Source organism: Mandrillus leucophaeus, unplaced genomic scaffold (genome assembly GCF_000951045.1).
Source record: "Mandrillus leucophaeus isolate KB7577 unplaced genomic scaffold, Mleu.le_1.0 Scaffold880, whole genome shotgun sequence".
Taxonomy (NCBI): Eukaryota; Metazoa; Chordata; class Mammalia; order Primates; family Cercopithecidae; genus Mandrillus; species Mandrillus leucophaeus.
The window spans coordinates 1,237,417-1,259,332 of NW_012109586.1; the positions used below are offsets into that span (position 1 = coordinate 1,237,417).

Here is a 21,916-nt window from a genome sequence, read left to right on the forward strand (position 1 = left end):
TAACTTTGCTTCTTTAATACCAGAAGGATTAATGGTTAAAACTTGATAAAAGAAAATGGTAAAGTACTATAATTTAGTGACCAAAACAACTCCTTCCCTCTAAGCTTTGTTTATGTAACACACTTATTTCTCAGTGCTTGCAGCACTCTGTTAGCATTAGATCATGGATTCCCATAATCTTTGTAAGATGTGTATATAGAGAAATAAACCCAAAGGTAAAATACCGTGTTTGGTAATTAGGTAAACATTATTTTGTACACCTTGAGTATTTTAACTTTTAAACATTAGTAACTAAGTTTGTATTCATTAAGAATCATTTCCTAAAAGTGTTTTAAAATAAAAAGTTTTAGTACATAGTCTATGTAGTCTACTCCAAATGACCATAGGATACACTCTTACCTTCTGTCAGTGATAACTTCTAAAAAAATTTGTTTTAGTATCAAAATTTAGAAGAGAGATTATTCATTATTATAATAGTTTCCTGAATTTACCAGATCTGTGATATGATAGAAACAAGCTGGAAACCACATTTATAAATAAATTTGTTATGGTTTTTATAGAAGGAGTTTTAAAATGTAATCTTATAGATAACACTGATCTGTATACAGTATTGTTGCAAAAATGTGCTTAAGGCTTTTCTTAAAGGGCTTTATATCCTATGTATGTGGTCAGTTTTTAAGAAATACTAAATAATTTAAGGGTTTGGGCTTTTAAAAAGGATTGATGTTATTCATAAATAAAAACCAGGGATTTCCTGTGAGTATTCGTACATCTCTGTGGGTTTTAGCTGTTTGTTATGGTTAAAGTTACTGTACACATTTATTTAGTACTTACGTGCTCTGTCATGAGTTTATATGAATTTGTATGAATTTCTGAAAAATAAGGAAGAAATGTAAAGATTTTGTGATAGAGTGACCTTGTGTGATCAAGCTTTGGTATGAAAAATACAAGACAGGCCTGACTTTATGCTTTCCTTCTGTCATAAACTATGTTGTGGAAAAGGGGCGTTGTCATCAGTGTGAAACTTCACTTTTGTCATCTCTCGCAGTCTCTGAAGCAGTATGGTTTCATGCTTCAAGTCTTGTTTTTGCTGAGAGGTTTATGCGAACTGTTCTGCAAGACCACTTCGTGGCCATGATGTTACAAAAGGCTTAGTTTTATCTCCTATTTCAAAATAATAATTACATAAAGCATTTATTGAACATTTTACAGTATACTAGGGCGCCGTTAAGTTACATTATACATAAAGATGTAAATTATATAGGAACATATAAAAAGCATAAAATTTTTTTTTTCAGTGATTTCCAAGTTGTAAGACTGATACCATCTTTGGAGTTTGTTAAAAAATACAAATTTTGGGACCACACTCCTGAAAGTATGGAATGGGGCATGGGATGGTATGTTTTTAATAAGCTTCCCAGGTGATTCTGGTGACCAGCCGGGTATGGAAAACACTAATTTACTTTTATCTCACAGACTTGTTTATGTAGTAAAATCTCCGTTTTATAGATAGAAAAATCTGACCCAAGGACTCTTTGTCACCAAAGCTTTGTTCTTATTACTTAGGCTGTTCTGCTGCTTTTTTCAGAAAGCAAATGCCTTTTGTTTCATATAATTCAGTCAACTTTTCTGCTATCTCAAAATCATCCTGTAAGCTAATTTATTTTCCTGCTTTTGGATATTGAATAGTTTGTATGACTACTAAAATGAGGAATAACATCATCTTATATTAACATTGTCTCACATAGGACAAAAAGAGAAGTAAAGAAGTCATAGACATATAGAAGGGCATATTCATGTGTTTTCCATTAAAAATTTCCAAAAATTCTAAAGTACATTTTGGAATAGGGTTGATGACCATTTTTAGAATAGAGTTTATAAACATGTGATTGGATTGTAGATAAAAATTTCTGTGCTCGAGTTGATACTGCCAATTCCTATTAAGACTTTTTTGAAGGGTAGGAGAAGTAGGAGAGAGAGATTCGAAGTCTTAAGGTGACTTCTGTATTTCACCCCATATTCATGTCCCCATATTTCAACTTTAATTCCATACCAGTTAGGAAAAGATCTTACAGTCTTGCCATAGAGTTTTGGAACATTCTTCCTCTGGATTCTTTGAGTGCTTTTAGACAGTGCCATAACATTTGCCATTCTTTTTCTTAGGGAGACTTTTCCTCAAAGCTTTGGCTAAAGGATGGTTTGTAAATGAACTGGTCTGTTGTAAGACATTGTTCTCATTACTAGTAAGCTGATTCTGGCAGTTAGATGAGGGATTCTTTATCTCTATGACATTAAATTGTTTAGATTTTTTCCTGGTTGTGTTAGTATTTTATCCTGAAGAAGTGGTGTAGGGGTTTAAGTACTTTAAAATCTGGTCTTTCATTATGGTTCCTAATAACCAATAAAAATACAAATTCTGGAATAAATTTAGCACAGTTGAAGGCATAGAGAAAAGCAGTTTGCTGGTTGTTTTTTTTTTTTCTAAGTCCTATATTTCTATCATAGTTGCATGGTATCACTTTATTCTTGTTCATCCTGGATGAAAGTCTTGGAGACAACTATTCTTGCCTCTGTCATTTACCAAATCCTGTTCATTTGCCTTTTCATCCTGATTGATCCTATTGTAGTTCAGGACATTATTACTCCTAAGGCTAAGATTATTTCTATAATCTCATAGTTGGGTTTCTTGCTTCCATTTCTCTCCCTTCATCTGTACTATTGCCAAAATAGCATTTTACATGTTTGATTATGTTACTTATGTGCTTAAAATATGTGTGGACTCTCAGTGAGCCACAGCAAAGAATACCAAGTTTGGAGCATGACATGTGGTCTTCCATACTCTCTTTGTCTTTCGGTACTTTCTTACCATTACACCCCAAGACATCTGTCATATGCATCTAGCATTGTATTAGTTGTAATCCATCCTTGAAAGATTTGAGAAAATAGTGGTTGGGTCCTTCTTTCATTTGTCATTCAGATAAATAACCCCAGTTGAGAAGGGCTGATAATGTGTTTTGTTCTCCCAGTAGATTGTAAGACTCTTGAAGATGAGGTATATATTGTAATTACTGCTGTGTGTTACACAGTATTTGTATGTAATAATCATTCAGTAAGTGCTGAATTGCTGAACTGAGTTTGTTGCATTTGGAATTATACTGAGATAATAATGTAATATGTCCAGGGATTCCTTTAATAAACATTCAGGTGCTTTAGGGCTTTGCCTTGAGAGAAATCTTGAGGCCATGATTTTGCCGGGGGCTGTAAAATAAGTTGAAGTATTTCAGGCATTTATAAGAGAATGACATTATTTAGTTCTTTCTGTAATCACAGACAAAGCATCCTATCTGTTTTCATTACCCAGGTCACTTTTCTTTTGCCTGTGCTGAAACTATCTTCCCACTTATAGGAAGATGCTTTTATAATATGCATTGAGTAAACTGAATGCAGACTGGTTTTTCTAGTGACAGTGAGTCATGAATATGAGGGAATTGATAGACTCTATTATTAAAAAGTCTTATTGTGGTTAGAGCTAATGCAGTTTCAGTAAAATGGCGCCGCTTTCATAACCGTACGTGAGCTTGTTTCCTGCTTATAAGATCTATATTTGTGCTGATAAAATACCACTTGATAAGAAAAATAATTTTAACGGTTAGAAATGACCTGCTTTTAACAAGGCACGATGTTAGGTTCTTGTTTACTTTTAAAGGCTATATAAGTAGTGCTTCAGTATTGAAAATTAATTCTTTCTTAAATAACATCAGCCTGTTCAATCCTTACTTTATGATAGTTTGTCTAGGTGTGGGTCTGATAAAGACTAAAGCTTTGGGATACCTAATTTAGGCATACAAAATAATCCTTTTGACCTTAACATTAAAGTGATAATAGGTTGTCATTTCATGCTATGTCAGATTACTATCCACTGAGAAACCAAGCCATCTGTGAAAATGCTTTGTAGGATTTTCTTCTTGAACATGAGTTTATGTATTTAAAATTAATAAGAATCTGAAAGGGTAGGAAAACATTTTTCTGCCAAGTTAATTTAGGAGAGTATGCTGCTTCCTTATTGCGGGAGGGTGCAGGAGAAATTTACTAAATTTATTTAGTATTTAATACACTAATAACAAGTTATACTTACAAAATAAATATTACATTCATAGAAACACATCTTGAAATAGGTTGACTACTGATCGGAGTTTATGAACACCTCTCTTCTGCTTTTTCTGTCATTTAAAATTCTCTTCTAATTAAAAAATTAGTTATAAATACATGTTTGTGGTATCAAGACAAACTGTACAGAAAGAAGTATGAAAAAATAGAATCATTTTCTCCTCTTCCCTTTTTCTGTCACTTTTCTGAAGTAATCATTTTTAACAGATTGGTGTGTATACCTTGGTACCTTTCTCTAAGCTTATATTTTTGAGTATGTATGTTTTCTTTTTTATAAACTATAAACTATTCCACAACTGGCTTCTTTTAATTTAACAGTATATGGAGGACAGCTTTTCAGGTTGATATTATTAATCTTTTGGTTTATTAAATTTTGTGTTTTTAAGTGAAATGTAGTGGAGTTTTATTATATGCTTATGAAATACCAAATTTGATTTTTTGGTAAAAATGGTATATATTTAAGGTGTACAGTGTGTTTTTTTAAGCTTAAAGTTTGTATTAAGTTTCTAAGAGATAGAACTCATATCTCACAAATATTTGCAACTTTTTTTTTAGTATGTTTAAAATATGACATAATGCTATTGTCTTATGCATGAACATTCTTTCGTATGTGTGTGGGTGTGTGTATGTGTATGTCTGGGAAATAGTGTAGGGCTACTATAGATGTTGTTCTGTGTCCTGCCTTGGTGTGTGATTATTTTTGTATTGGTAACCTAAGTTACAACTTACTTTAATATATACTTTTAATTGTGGGGAGAAGTGTCGTAAGTTATCTTGACATGCAACTTGACAAAAGAAATTACTCTCATCAGGCATATATAATTTATTCCACTTACAAATGCTCAGACAAGGCCAGTTAGAGATTGCCTAAAATTCTATGTCCAAAAGCAAAAAGGGAGGAAGGGGAGAAGGTAAAAAAATTTTAAACCTTTATAATAACTTAAAATAAGGTAAAGTTGCACATTAAAATTAATTAATGCACCTTATTTCTAAAAGTGACTTCTGTTTAAATTTTGAAGTCTTGAATTCAGGTTTTCTTTGGCTTGTACAGGGTCTCGTCTGTCAATTTACAAATGGATTGGTGCATATGGACCAGACTATGTAATTTATCCTCCTTCTCTGGCAAGGAGATGTGTATTTAGGAGGAAATGTGTTTGTTTTTTTCCTGTGTTCTTCATTTCCTGGACCTCATCCTAGACCTTGTTCTTTCATTCCTAGTTACTTCATTGCTGTCAAATATATATATATTTAATTAAGATAATAGACGTGAAAAACGTCCCATTGTTAGCTAAAGCTGCTTGTAGCAGATGAACTAGAAATTGTTCAGGGTTTTCGTTTTTGCTTAACTGCTCATCCAATGTTTGATTGCCTGTGGTGTGCCAGGCACCATGCTGTGTATATGGTAAAAGTGGCACGAGGACAGTACTTGTTTCCCCTTCTGGGGCCTATAGTTAATATGTAGGTGAAGTAACACAGGATGATTGTTTGATTGTAGCCTGGAAATGGAGGGTAAATAGTATAAGAAGTGAGTTGCTTCAACAATTTTAGGCAAAGACTGGAGGAAGGGAGGAAAAATGTCTGATTCCAGATCTGTACTGATTGGGAGAGGAGCCACATGTGGGTGCCTAGCTAATGCTAAGTGCTCAGTAAGTATTCACTGTTATTGGTATTAGAGTAACGACTTCAAAATTGAACTCAAACAGAGTCGTTTTTACTGAAATTATTGTTGATATATGTTAATACTTTGAAATTAACTTAGTGCAATAGAAGATTCATTTTATTATGTCAGGCACTATACAGATCACATGACACATATTAACTCATTTAATTTGTTAGTACCATGGGAGTTCTGTCCTATTTATCAAGTCCATTTTATTTTAGTTTTTTTTTTTTTTTTTAACTTTAAGTTCTGGGATACATGTACAGAACATGCAGGTTTGTTACGTAGGTATGTGCATGCCACGGTGGTATGCTGCACCCATCAACCCGGCAACTAGGTTTTAAGCCCCACATGCATTAGTTATTTGTCCTGATGCTCCCCTTCCCTTGTTCCGCTGCCCCTTGACAGGCCCCAGTGTATGTTGTTCCCCTCCCTGTGTCCATGTGTTCTCATTGTTCTGCTCCCACTTATGAGTGAGAACATGTGGTGTTTGGGTTTCTGTTCCTGGGTTAGCTTGCTGAGGATTATGGCTTCCAGCTTCATCCATGTCCCTGCAGAAGACATGATCTCATTCCTTTTTATGGCTGCATAGTATTCCATGTGTATATATGAACCACATTTTCTTTATCCGGTCTGTCATTGATGGGCATTTGGGTTGGTTCCATGTCTTTGCTGTTGTGAATAGTGCTGCAGTAAACATACGTGTGCACGTGTCTTTATAATAGAATAATATATATTCCTTTGGGTATATACCCAGTAATGGGATTGCTGGGTCAAGTGATATTTCTGGTTCTAGATCTTGAGGAATCACCACTCTGTCTTCCACTATGGTTGAACTAATTTACATTCCCACCAACAGTGTAAAAGCGTTCCTGTTTCTCCACAGCCTCGCCAGCACCTGTTGTTTCTTGACTTTTTAATAATCCGCCATTCTGACTGGTGCGAGGTGGTATCTCATTGTAGTTTTGAAGTCCGTTTTATAGATAAGAAAATTGAGGCACTCATAGATGAAGTGACTTGGCTTAGAGTCACCCTAGTGGGTGGCAAAGCCTGGGCATTTATATCCAAGGATTATTGCCCATTGATTGAATGGCTTAATAAATAATTAAGTGGAGTCCATTAAAAAAACCAAAGCAGGGGCTGGGTGTGGTGGCTCACACCTGTAATCCCAGCACTTTAGCAGGCCGAGATGGGCGGATCAAGTGAGGTCAGGAGTTTTAGACCAGCCTTGCCAACATGGGAAATCAACATGGGGAAACCCCATCTCTACTAAAAATACAAAAATTAGCCAGGCATGGTGGTGCACACCTGTAATCCCAGCTATTTGGGAGGCTGAGGCGGGAAATCGCTTGAACCTGGGAGGCGGAGCTTGCAGTGAGCCGAGACCGTGCCACTGCATTCCAGCCTGGGTGACAGAGCGAGACTCTATTTCAAAAAAAAAAAAAAAAAAAACAAAGTAGGATAAAGAGATCAGAGTATATAAACTACATTTAAAATAGTTTTCATAGTGACTATCTATATGTGGCCTTGTAGGTAAACGACCATTTTACCATCTCACAATTTATTCATGTGTAACATGATCTCCTTTCTGTTTTTTTCAGCTACACTTGCAGAATACAGATATGAAAATAAATCAAAATAAACTTCTGTAGCCAGTCATAAACCTGATTCTTTTAAGCAGCAACCCCGAAAGGAAAATGGGCATGCCTGTGTTTCTTTCAGACTTTTAACTCCAGTGCTGGCTACCTTGGGGTGCTCTACTTCTTAGGGAACATATCCAGAATCTTCATTTCACCTGCCTTGGCCTTTCTTTGCTTTCCTTTCAAGAGGAGTAGGATGAGAGAAACTGTAGGAAGTAGGAGTTAATTACAGAGGAATTTTGATGACCTAATTGGATGGAATCCTTGCTGTGCAATTGACATGTCAATATTGTTGAATCTCTTAATGTATGTCTTGCTTTCCTTAGTTCAGAAACATCGTCCTTGCATATACTGTATTATTTATAAATTCTGTTTCTATTCTGCTTGGCAGGATACTCTTTTTAAAATTTAAAACGGTTAAATTTCTTAGAATGTAAAATAATTAGTTGATATTAAGAGGAAACAAATTCAGAATTTGTCAGTTTTCACATAGTTGTGTAGGAGGACCTTCATTCATCTTGGTAGTCCTAAAAAGTTGTTGAGTGAGGTATCTCCACCCCCAGAAAAAAATCAGTCTCTCTCTCTCTAGATACAGAGATACAGGTATTTCTTGGAATGGTTTGACTAGTAAGTAAAAGAAAACTTACAGTACATATCATATACATGTTTAAAAAATCTATTTTCTAGAAAGATTTTTTTTTGGTATTCCAGATCTGTGTATCTGTTTGCTAAATATCTCCATTTATATGTCTCCAGGCACTTACCATTCACGAGTAATGATTGTCTCTCACAAACCTGGTTCTCAGTAAATGGAACCACTGTCCATTTGGTTGCATAAGCCAGGAAACTAAGATGTCTCAACTCTGTTTTTCACCTTAGCTGCTTCCCCCTAGTACTTACTCCATTTCTCAAGGGTCTTCTCCACAGGGAAATCTTCTTACACTTTACCTGTCATTATAAGTCAAGTTTCTCTTCACAGATGTTGAAGGTACTGAATTCCTTTTTATTAGTGTGAATTGTTGGTTAGGCCTGCCCTGCACTACTGCAAGCTTCATGAGAGCCTGGCTAGTCAGTGCCTGGCACAGACTGGTTACTCAGTAAAATTTGTGGATGAATGAATGAATGAATGAATAAACTATTCTTCATTCTTTTCTGATATTTGGCAGGTTTTTTCCCCCCCCACCTCAGGGGTAAGCAACAAGTAAACTACAAACCTAATAGCTTGATATTAACATGCAGATTCGATTTTCACCATTACCTACAGGGATAGTATGTAATATCAAGCTACATTTTCTATGTTGTGAATCCAAAGAGTTTGTTTGCTTTTTGCTTAGTTGTATATTTCAGTGCATTTTATTTTACTTTATTTTTATTTTTGGAGAGGAGGTATCGCTCTGTCACCCAGGCTGGAATGTAGTGGCATGATTTCAGCCCACTGCAGCCTCAGCCTCCCAGGCTCAAGATGTCTTCCCTCCTCAGACATCCGAGGAGCTGGGACCACAGGCATGTGCAGCCATGCTCAGCTCATTTTTTAAAAAGTTTTTGTAGAGAAGGGATCTCCCTATGTTGCCTAGACTGGTCTCGAACTCCTGAGTTCAAAGATCCTCCTGCCTTGGCCTCCCAAAATGCTGAGATTATAGGTATGAGCTATCATGCCTGACCATTTAAAAAAATTTTGCTTTACCCCTCTTATTTTGTCATGTAGTTTATACATTCAGGACTGTTGCTGGTGTCTCTGTTTATTCTAATCCTCATTTATTGAGAAGTGTATTAAGCAAACATATATGTGGTTATTTTGTATTTATTTGTGTACTTCAGTGAATGTTTTTTTAAATTCTGTTTTTACCCTTCATATTTTGTTGCATAGTTGATATTTTGAGGCTTGTTCTTGGTGTCAGTTTGGGTTATTTTATAGCTTACCCTAATGTTCATTTCTTGGGAAATGTATTGAGCAGAGAAATACTTTTTGGTAAGATGTATGGATAGCACCTACTTGCACAGTGCTAGTATGGTGGCATCTTTATCTCTGAAAACACCTGTATTTAAACAAGATCTGAGAGATCCTTGAGCCTTTGGAAACCATATTCTAGTTATTCAGTTGGCATGTATTTCTTTCAAGGGATTAATTTTACTCTGGAATACTGATAAGATGTTTTGATAGTAGGATTATCTCAGCCTTTTGGATGAATTATAAATACTCTTGAATCATTATCACAGGAATGAAATCTAGAAGGAAGAAAACTAGTTAAGCAACTGGTACAGATAAATGAGTTGTCAGTTCTGTTTTGTCAGTGCTCTTGTTCTCTATAGAACTGTTGGAAACTGGGGAACATAACCATCATCCATTGGAGGAATTCTCAGCTTCCCTACCACTGGTGATGATATTTCTTTTAATTTTAAATTTAGACCTTAACCTATTTTGGGATGACTGGAAAAATGAAAATCGTGTTCTCTGACAGTGTCTGAGTGTCTTTAGAATGTGAGATGTGTGATTACTTGTTCCCAGGGCTACCACTGCTTAAGTGCTTCACCTTGATGTGCTGGGCAATTTGGTTTGATAATATTCTGTCACTATGTTTTACTTAATTCTGGTGATCTTGTTTTCCTGTCTTAGTTTCTTGCCATGGTGTATTATGGTGCACGCACATAGCCACCAGAAACATTTTTCTGTCTCACCATTATGATTCTGTCTTCCATGAAAGGGAAGTGAGGCAGTTCAGGAAATTCTAGAGGTTCTTAAGACAACTGTCAGAAAGTCTGAGAAACTGATTCTAGCTATATATAAATTTTTAGGCCTGCTAACTGGTTTTTGCTAAAGGCAATACTGCCCTCTAGTGTCCAGAAGGCAATTCCAATTTGTAAATTCCTTGTTTTATGGTTTAGACTCTAGCGGCTCTTAGAAAAATAAATAATCATTATTTAAGACTTGGTTTAGTTTGTTTGCAGGCATGAAGTCGTTGGATCAGTTAACTTGGGATTATACTGGAGTCAAGAATTTGTTTACTACCTATCTCTCATATCTAAGGGGTTCTTTTTGATATTACTTTCCTCTGTTTATAAGGAAAGTGTTCCCTATCTTTAAACAATGTAAAACATTGGATCATTGCCAACTTTTAAAATACTAAACCATTATTCTCTTTCCTTCACTTTTGTAACTGATGTGTCATTTTTCATTTCATTCTGGATATGAATCGTAATTTCTTTTGCCTATGTTTTTTCTTCACAAGCACGCCTTTCATATAATGATAGAGGTAAGATGCATTGATGTTTGTTTTATGGTTGTGGAACTTTCTGTGGATGCATACTAAACATTTTGTTCTTAGATTTTTGTTGTTGTTACTGCTTTACTGTGCATCCTCTATAACTTATACATTTATGTCATAAAGGGTTCTCCCCCACCCAGCTTTTATTATCAAAACATGATTGATTTGACTTAGTAATGGCTTTTGGTTTTAAGGGACTAACAGTATTTATATTTATTTAAGGTAGGATGTGGAAAAAACTATTTTACTTGATTAGAAGTTAACACTAATGGCTCCATTAGTCTCAAAAACCTTGTATTGGTTAATTTTTATAATATGTCATTAGCTTAAATGTCAGCATGTGTTCATTTTTAACAGGGGTCGATTTTCTAATCCAGCCCGTTGTATTTAAATGTGAAATAGATATTTTTAGATAGCTTCATCTTTGGCATCTTTAGTAAATGAACTAGCTACAGGAGTATAACTTTTGATGATATATTGCTATCTGAGGTTTAAGCGTTTAATTAGATTAAAATTCATCCTTCAAATGGGAAACTCAGAATAAGTAAAATGATCAGAGATGACTTTGTAGCTTCCCACCTCTAATAATTTATTCCACTGTTGGTTATAGTAATGATATTGGGCAGAGGTTTGGGGGCAGGGGATTACTTTTTACAGGTTATCATTTCAGTATGTCTTCTCAACCTGATGTCTTCTGATACCATAATTTTCATATACAAATGAGTAAAGATGAAATGTAATCAGAACCGTGTTCTAATGCATATCTTTTTAGTTTTGCAAAATAGCATGGATGTTGTAAGAGAACTGGACATTTAGGGAAGGTTTTAGGAATTCTGAAATCCTTATATATATAAGTTGCCTCTCTGCTCCCCATTGGTTTCTCTGTGTAGCCAGGTAAAGCCATATTTTGTGGATGACATCAGAAATTGCTTGTCATTTATGAAATTGGTGTCTACATTTGTCTTCCCAGGGGCTTATATATTTTAAAGGTATACATTTTTATTTTTAGAATCAAGTATTGATTTTTTTGTGAGTAAATTACTATAATAATGCCAATTAATTAAAAATCATTTCTAATATTCTTAGTTATAGGATGAGTAAAACTTAGAGATAAATTTAAAGTTTCATTCTAGTAATTTTTTATTTAAAAAGGTTTAGAGATTTTATAATCTGTGCTACAGTTACTCATTTTTGAACCCAGTCCTTTGAGTATTAAAGAATATTATTTAAAATTCCATTGAAAAGCTCATGCCATTACTAAAGTTTTTGAGATTCTACCCCATGAAGACCTTGTAGACCTTTTTCTCACCCTTTCAAAATTGACCAGTATTCTTTTTAATTGAAGCTTTTACTTTTTAAGTCATTTTGACAATAATTTTTTTTCTGGCTGTTACTATACAGTATTGAATAAATTATGGTAAAAAGGTGATCTAAGATTATTTCTTTCTGAAATAATGGTAGCTTAGAAACTTGTTAAACAGAGCCTTGGGAATGTATGGGAACTTGAAGTATATACATTTGGAAAATGCATAATGAACTTTTTTTTCTAAATTTAGATATTGAAAATTATGTTTTCTAAAATGTTATACTAAAGTCGTAGTTTGAATTGCTAACATATTAATTGTGGATTAAAAAATCTATATCTTATTTTATAGATTGAATCATATTCGTGTTATTGGTATCCTTTAGAACAAAGAGTGGGTAATGTGTAGATTAACTATGGAGACATTACTAGTCAGTATGCATAAAAGCTATTAAAAATCTTAATTGAATTTAGCGCTGTATTCCCTCTACCTAGTTATTTTTCCTCTTCAGCTTTCAGCCATTTTCTGCATACTTTAGTTTTTAGTTTTTGACATCCCCTCTGGTTTGAAACATAACTCTCTACCTTACAAACATTTTCTATTTAGTTTAAATATGTCTTTATGCAGTTACGCGAGAACTCTTCGCCCTTGAGGACTGAATGGTTTCCTTTCCTCTAGAAGAGCAGTTTTCAAGCTTTTTTTTCTCCTTTCTCCACATGCATATAAGCAGTCTGCTCCAATCAGTAGAATCTCTCAGACAGAGATGATCACTTGAAGAATGAGGGAGGGAGGGTATAGTTTTTAATAAAAATTCTCTAGAGGTTCTTGTGTCCCCTCCACTGAGAATCACATTTGAGAGCCTATCCTTCCTATAAGATTTATATCTGACTTCCTTGACCCGTCACTCTACTAAACAGAAACGTTCTTTCATGTTTTGAATGTGGAAAGGACAAGAAACTTTGTAGACAAAAAAAAAAAAAGTCTGAGTTTGAAATGAGTCACAAGAAGTCTTCTGTTTTATCTTACTGTTTAAATAAGAATTCTAAAGCCGTTTTATAAAGATGGTCTCATTTAGAAGAAGAAATTGCATGTTTTTCCTATATAACACCTTGCAATGTTTCTGTTGCTGAGGTTCTTTCTAGTACACAGTACACTTTTAAAACTCCTGAGTGGCACCAGTGAGCGGAGGAGTGATGCCTAAAGAAAGCACTAACTGTCTTTGAGGCATTAGAAGAAGAGATAAAAAGAAAGGCAGAGAGAGATGCATTGATCTGGGATCACATAACATTTCCAAGTGTCTGAAGTGCCACCCAGTGTCATCATATCAGTTGCTTTTGCCACAGAAATTTTAGTTCCTCTTCAAAATACTCATTATGCAGCCCTCCAAACCCTTCTGTTGCTTTTCTCTGGAAGCTTTCCAAAAGGCTTCCTGCGTCTTGCTTTAGTTGCAGATAGGGAACTGAGAGAATGCTTTCAATGAAGGGTTGCATTCTGCTTTGATAGGATTCCCTTGTGATTTGTAGATGCTATATTCCCATTTATATATTATGTTTGCTCTATTTTTAAAAAACTATAGCAGTGCACGTTTCTTTCATATACCATATCCTGTTATCTACTGTGATGACTACTTCTTTTCTGGATTTTTATTTGTACTTCTTTGCCAGTCAGTTCCAGAACACAGATAATTTTTTTATCTCAGATCAAAGGGATGAATTGTTAATATGTTTAAAATTAGAATGAACCAAACAGTTTGGTTAAAGAAATATTTACTTACATATTTCCTGTATGTGCTTTGTATTTGATATACCTATCTGCAATGTGTTTAAGAATGACTTGTGGGTATCTCTGAGATTAATGAAGAAAAAATTTAAACAGTCACTGGAGAAAGTAATAGATCTTAAGGAGAGGTTTTTGCTGATACATAGTCATAATTTGCTGTTTCTGGCACCTTTCAAATCATCCTCCTCGAAGTACACATTGGATGAAACAAATGAAATACTGTTAGGAGTATTCATAGTTAACAGAAAATCTTAGTGGGGAAAATTAGTGAGACTGGATCAGAAAGATTTTAGATCTTTTCTCCTGTGGTACATATAAAGCAATAATGCTGAACGTTATTATGAAAGCTCTTAATTCAGGTTGCCTGCCTTGTGATCACTATAGATAATTAGTAATCTAATTATGGCAAAATTGAAGTTAATGTCATCCATATGTGTTTACTGTTTCTGTCAGTTGACTTTTCAGTATACTCACTTTTTTTCTCATTTCCAGAGTTGATATGTATCATATTCTGCTTATTTATAGTATTATTATTATTTGTCTGTAGGACCCAGGACCACCCCCACCTTCTCCATTACTAGGTTTGAAACCACTGCAGTTATTAGAAGTGAAAGCAAGGGGAAGATTTGGTTGTGTCTGGAAAGCCCAGTTGCTTAATGAATATGTGGCTGTCAAAATATTTCCAATACAGGTATGTTTATTGCAGTTTTGTCATCTTACATATATGTTTTATGGCTAGGTCATCATAACTCAGAAATAGTCTCAAAACAGAAGCCATACGTTCCAAGGTGGTTCTTTGTGATACTGGGGAAAGCAGTTAGCTCTTTTAATGCCTGCCTTTGCATCTGAGAGATTGAATTGTTAGTATAACAATCATTATGTTTGTGTGGAGTGGTGGAATTAAATGAATGCGTAGGAGATCTTTTGCCAATGAAAATTCTATAGAAATGTTAAATAAAGATAAGGATTCCAATAAACAAGTCTAATCGAGTGGTTAAATTTTAATATCCCCCTACATTGTCAGAAAAAGCAAACAGAAAAACAAAAGAGTAGTATATTTTGTTTTGGAATTGGTATTTGGAGGTATATTACCAGACTTGACTTACTTTCATTCTACTTTGAGTGTTTAATTATTTCAGTTTTTGCATTTCAGTTTGATGCATTTTCAGAGGCAATCAAGACTTCAAATAATTGGTTTATTGTTGAATTGTTTTTATTTTAAAGGTTGGCCGGACTTCTCATAAAACTCTGATCTAATGTACCTCTGAGCTATTCTTTTGTTTTGTTCTGTTGGTGGTATAGGTTTATGATGATTCTGTCTTCCCTGTCTCTTACATACCCTGGCGTCTCATGATATCCTTGGTACTGATGTCTTGGTTGGATTTGGTGTTACAGGCTCTACCACTACACTGAGAGAGTGGATCTTTCTTTTTCCAAAGTTGTCATATAAGCAATTTCTTTGTCTTAATATACCTAGATTTTAAGCTTTTTACCTCCTCTGTTCAGTCTTACCTCCTCTGTTCAGTCTATGAACTGTATTACATAGAGTTTATGAACTGTATTACATTTTTTTTTGGTAGCTATAAACCACAGTTTAGTTTTCAGAGAGAAAGTGTATTCTATTGTGCCAAGATTCATAAGTGAGATAAGGGAAGAAATTATTTCCATGTGTAAGGAAGCGTAAGGATGAGAGAAAGGCATTTGGATGATACTAACTTCAGCCCAACAACAGCAACAACAGTAGCTAACATTTGATTGTATGTTTTTCTTGGGTCAGGTAGGGGTGTTTTACATATATGAGTGCTCACTAATATGTGTACATATATTGCCCACATGTACGTAAAATGCAACATATAATACAACAGTTCTATAAGACAGACACTACAATGCCTGTTCTACTTAATGAGGACACTGAAGGATTATGTAACTTGCTAGAGGTTAGTGGGAGAGCCAGGATTTAAGTTTGAACAGTTTGGATGCAGAGGATTTCTAAGGGTTTCTAACCATTATGCTGTGGTACCTCTCACTATTACTGTCTTTTAGTAGTGAAAAGAAACTAATCTTCTATAAGAAGATACTTAGTAGACATGGATCGCTTGCAGGCACAAATGAATATGTGGTGTCTTAAATTATTGCATTGCATATCTATGCCCCTTGCTTTCTCATTGACTTTGCAGGGTATGCTAAACATTTTTTGAAGGATGTTTGATATTATGTTAGTTTTTGAAAAGAAGAAGTTTTCTATTTAGAGGAAGTCATTCTGCCTGAATTTCATCTTTCAAGGAGATTATTCTGAATAGTACCACAAGTAGCTTCACACCATGATGAAATTACAATGTAATACTTGCAGTAACTTATGTGTTGCCATTGTAAGATACAGAATGCAGCATTTCAGATCAACTTCTGTGTTTGTAAACTAGAAACACAGAAAAGTACGTTTTGAGGGAATGGACAGGGCAGGCATTTCGTATAAATTTGTTAACCTATTGTCAGAGCTTTTTTCTTATTACAAAACAGAACAAAAATTTTTTAAAATACTTTTTTGTTTTGTTTTGTTTTGTTTTACTTTGGAACTTATTTGAGTAATCTCTTAGACATGGTTTGTTTACCCGTATTCCTTGTGTTCTTACTATTCTTTCTTTTTGACTCTAGGACAAACAGTCATGGCAAAATGAATATGAAGTCTACAGTTTGCCTGGAATGAAGCATGAGAACATATTACAGTTCATTGGTGCAGAAAAACGAGGCACCAGTGTTGATGTGGATCTTTGGCTAATCACAGCATTTCATGAAAAGGTAAAACTATTTAACGTTTTACTTTAGTAAAGTCTGAATTGGCCTGCGTACCTAATGTTGGCTATAAATCCCTCAGAGTTATTTTTCGAGACATGTTATAGTTGATTAATATTTAACCTGAAAATAAAAATCATTCTTGAATGAAAATGTTTTAAAAGGTAGTTTATTTTAATAAAAGAGCAAAGATGGCAAATTTTTAACCTAAAACCCTACTCATATAAACCACCCTTTTGTTCCTTATTTCTTGTGCTGTAATTACTCTTACAAACATTTATTTTAGTATAGGTAATGCTTAGTAATTTTCACTTACCGTTTACAATTCATTTTGATTACATGAACCATTTTTTTCAGTTTTAATCAGTCTTGCTTAGTGACAAAACCAGAGTCAGGAAATTTATCTCATCTTTGATCTGTCACTAACTTGCAGGGTAATTATCACCAACACATAATTGCTAGTTTTCCTCATTTTTTCTGCTTTTAGAGTCAGTGTAAAAGTACCATTAATGAAGTAGGAAATTATGTTTTTGGTAATTGGTTTCATCATTGTGAAATGTAAGTGGTTCTTTTACTTCTGTTAATTCTTGACCTAAAGGGCAACAATAATCTCTAGAAGAATATTCTATATATTAGTTGTTGTTTTATGTTGTTATTTTGTGTTCTGCTAGTCCCACGATGTAAGAACTCTATAGTCAGGATATTTTAACTATTAAAATATTTTCTAGAACCTTAGATATTCAGCTAGTGTTTAAAACAAAAAACTTGTCTTATGGATTGGTGGGAATTGACTATTCTTGTAACAAAAGTTTAAAGCTCTGGTATTTCTTTCTGGTCAAATGTTTATTAATGTGAAATGGAAGGAAATTTTAACCATTCCAGAAAGATTGTTTCTTGGATATTATTTTTCCCTGAAAGGAAAGATAATGCTGCCTTCCACAACCTCTTATAGGTAAAAAGAAAAGTCTCCTTATACATACGGCCTTTGTCAAGAATGTAAGTTTCTATTTTTCTGTCTTTTTTTAGGGTTCACTGTCAGACTTTCTTAAGGCTAATGTGGTCTCTTGGAATGAACTATGTCATATTGCAGAAACCATGGCTAGAGGATTGGCATATTTACATGAGGATATACCTGGCCTAAAAGATGGCCACAAACCTGCCATATCTCACAGGTAGACTATATTTGTATTGTTTTCCCAGGTAATTGAGTATACATTTACTAAACTTTTAAGCCCGTGGGTAAATTTTAATTTTTCCTTTGTTATTCAGGCATGCTTTACAAGACAGTTGGTTTTCATTTGTTTTTTAAAGTTAGCTTTGAGATTGGCCAGGAAGTATTTTGGATAATATATATATTAACATTATTGGTAAAGTTTAATGATCTACTTCATCTCATTTCTGAAAGCATGATTGAAAATAAACTATATTTTCTCAATCTCAAAGGAAAAAGACATTTGTTTTACCTCAAAACGTGATATACTTTAAAGATGATTATAAATAGGGATTATTATCCAAGGGCATGTAAGGAAGGAGAGACTTTGAATGTCTCCCTTGCTTGTTTTTTGAATGACCTTATTATCTTTACCCTGAGCCAAGGTAGAGGGAGGCATCACTTAAACAGTTGTCCAGTGAAGAAATAGTTCTTAGACCCAACACTTGTCGTGCCCGCAAAAGGAAAAATGATTGCGTCTTAAACATGGAATTCAGTTTGCCATGTATTTAATTTTCTTGAACGTGGGATTCAATTTGTCGTCTTGTGTTCAATTTAAAGATGGTTGTTTGAAAAGTAGGCATTAACTGATTCATGGAACAGATACTTAGCTGAGTGCCACCAGGTGATGTTTTAGGTTGCTGGGAGCCATTATTGTAAGTCAGCCTCTAATTTAAGTTCTGATTTTGCAAACTTTAAATGACGTCTACCTCAGAAATAACTCTTTCTTCTCACTTTCTTACATGCAGTCTATTGGCCTCTTCTTGGATTTTCCCTTGCCCTACCTGGCCACATAGGGAATTAATCCTTAAGAATCCCCAGAGTTATTAAGAAAAGGTCCTGAAAGTCTTTTGAAACTAAGATTGATTGGCTTTTATAGCATTTGGGAGTGTCTACTCGTGCTTTCAATATCCCATTCTTGGTCTATGTATCTGTACGTAAATTTAACCACTAGTCATGGCATAGATGTATTTAATTAGGGTGTAGTAATCTCTAGGATGAGCCAGTTGAGACAGGTGTGTAGAAGAGGATATCTTATTGCCTTAAAACTGTTACCCTTTTCAGAACACCAGGATCTAGCTAGAGCAGTGTATGTTTATGGTAAAAAGTTTCTAGTATCCATGCCGTAAGATGCTTTTCTACAACTGGGTGGAAGAATATAAGAACCTCTATAATAAGGGATTATTCTAAAATGTAGGTCTGTACCAATAAACAGAAGGCCTCAATTCAGCAATATTTTAAAAATTTCTTCATTTTGGTTTAAATTTCAGTTTCTATGGGAGTTTGCAAGTAAGAACTCTAAAATATTATCTTAGAAAACAGTAGTTTTGTGATTGATAGGTGGGTGACATAGGTAACATATCTTTTTGACATGGCAAATGTTTATATAACTGCTTTATGGATAGGATTCCTTCTTATTGTCCATGTTATGAATAGGGGTTTGTCACTGTGCTCTTGTGTTAAAGGCTACGTGGGGGCTCTGAGCTTTTTCTTTCTCCCTTTCTCTGCATTTCATAATTTTAAGTAACTATTTTTTCATAGTGTACATATTCCCCCTCTTTTCTGCTTTCAATAAAAAATTTAAAACGTAACTTGTCTAAACTTAATTTGAATACTCTTTTTATTTGCAAGGGACATCAAAAGTAAAAATGTGCTGTTGAAAAACAACCTGACAGCTTGCATTGCTGACTTTGGGTTGGCCTTAAAATTTGAGGCTGGCAAGTCTGCAGGCGATACCCATGGACAGGTAAGGATGATGATTATAAAATATAAGAAAAAATAAACTTGTCCCATATTTTCTTAGAATGGCATGTCAGGACTGAATTAGTCTAAAATTGTTGTGGTGTTTAAATTAGCATCTAACAGTGTTATGTGTTAAAGTTTCTGAGGAAGACATTTTCATATGATGGTAGAGGACTCAGGTGGTTTAGATTAAGCAGTTCATAAAACAATAACTTAGACACGTGTCGTAGGATTGTTTTTGAAAAATTGATCAAAGAATAATCCAGCACCTTTTAATAGACCTCATTCTTAGGGAATTCTTCGTATGAACTCAGTAGTTTTAGTCTGTTAGTTCTTTCACCATATTAAGAAGAGTGGAAGAATAATTAGTCACTATCCTTACCTACAGTGTATTAAATTCCCTGTCCATTTTCCCATGCAATAATAGTTTATTGCTTCTTGTTGTTTATTGCTTCATTCATTTCTTTAATCAACTTGATGGCTTTTCTCCAAATTCTCTCCAGAGTTCAGAGCACTTGTAAACCCCTGAATTAGGTAACTCTGACACCTCTGTATGCCTCTATGTGCACAGAGATCTTAGTAATAGGAACCTCTAGGAAGGCCAGAAGGGAAAAGAACATTATCCATACATTTTATTCTCAGAAACTTTGAGGCTGGAAAAGATGTTTTCATTCCTACAAGGTCACCTTTTATTTTTATTTATTTATTTATTTATTTATTTATTTATTTATTTATTTATGAGACAGAGTCTCGCTCTGTCACCCAGGCTGGAGTGCAGTGGCATGATCTTGGCTCACTGCAGCCTCTGCCTCCCGAGTTCAAGTGATTCTCCTGGCTCAGCTTCCCGAGTAGCTGGGATTACACGCATGCACCACCATGCCCAGCTAATGTTTGTATTTTTAGTGGAGACGGGGTTTCATCAAGTTGGCCAGACTTGTATTCAGCTCCTGACCTCAAGTGATCCTCCCACCTTGGCCTCCCAAAGTGCTGGGATTATAGGCATGGGCCACCACGCCCAGCCAAGATCACCTTTTAAATCAGGGAAACCAGTTCAACCTAAAAGGTGACATTTTCTACAAAGCTAAATGATTCAGGCCTTTGACATTATCATTTCTTCACCTTTCATATCATGTAAATTATTTGACCAACTAATTCTTAGCTTTCTTTTCCCTAGCATATCCTATTAGTTCCTGAGGACACGTTTTTTTAAGCAGTCATGGCACCACAATTTTTGGCAATATTGACTAACGGTTTAAGAATGTAGTTTGGGGTAATGGTCAGTAGCCATATAGCTCTAGAAAAGTTGACTGCAAATGTATATGGGAATGGAGGCAATTTTGTGGAGAATACTACCAAGGTTGTGTAGGAAGCCTGAGGACAAACTTCTAAGCTAATTGAATGATTGACTATCATAAGACTAAATTCTGGGAACATATTCTTAATTTGGTACCTCATAAGCCCTCCTTCCCCTATTTTTTGAGAAAAAAATTTGTGACTCATTCATGTCATATTTTAACTCCTTCACAATTGGGTTCTATGATTAGTTAAAAATTAATTGCTTACAGTAATGACTCCTCGACTTTAGATTTCATGGACCAGAAAATTTCAAAAATATCTGGAGGGACTTGCATGTTATTGCACATTTTATATAGTACAAAGAACACATATAAAAGAGGTGACATTTTATGTCAACATGGTAAATAAACCATAATCTTGTAATAAAAGAGGTAGGTACTTTGGATGGCATACATTTACCTTTAAGAGAAAAGTAGGTTTTAGGGAAACAGTCACTGATAACACAATTAAAATAATTATTCAGAGTATATTTAAATTTTTTAAATTTTTTAAAAGTAGAGCCACTTTTCCCTTTAATGTGTTCTCCTTGAACTTTAATGACCTGTCTTTATTCTTAAAACAGTCTCTGTTACATGTATATTTGCATAAATTGCCCAACTTTTAATCTAGAGTAGAGATTATAGCCACCTAAGGATGGAGCTTTATGGACATACCAATATCTAGACTGTTCTCTAGTTCTGATATATCGTAAGTATGTTGTGATGTACCCAACTATCTCACAAATATTTTTAAGCATTCATATATGAATGTTGTCAAGCACCAACCAAAGCTAGCTGTACTAGCTTAGTAACCATAGTTACAGTACTAAGAAATACCAAATTGTTGGGGACAGATATAAATAAAGGACTCCAAGACAGAAGAATTTATGAATAAACAAATACATAGATTTTGTACAGATAGAACTTTTTAATGTCAATGTGTCCTTTACTTAGCTAATTCTTTTTACAATATTAGTTTTTTTTTAATACAGAGAAAAGGCCTCAAAAAAGTTTTTTTTTAAGCTA

The 21,916-nt window shown here is 34.5% G+C and overlaps 1 protein-coding gene across 2 annotated transcripts in view; it reads left to right on the forward strand.

Annotated features, from left to right (window-relative positions):
* The window catches only part of ACVR2A (activin A receptor, type IIA), an 86,254-nt gene that overhangs the window by 56,125 nt on the left and 8,213 nt on the right, over positions 1–21,916 (forward strand). The window contains exons 5-9 of one of the 2 annotated variants that reach the window (XM_011969309.1): positions 10,695–10,718; positions 14,361–14,504; positions 16,466–16,609; positions 17,630–17,775; positions 19,446–19,560. In XM_011969309.1, the coding sequence (XP_011824699.1) occupies positions 10,695–10,718; positions 14,361–14,504; positions 16,466–16,609; positions 17,630–17,775; positions 19,446–19,560 (573 nt within the window). The remainder of the gene's footprint in view (positions 1–10,694; positions 10,719–14,360; positions 14,505–16,465; positions 16,610–17,629; positions 17,776–19,445; positions 19,561–21,916) is intronic. The other variant, XM_011969310.1, reaches the window with a different exon arrangement.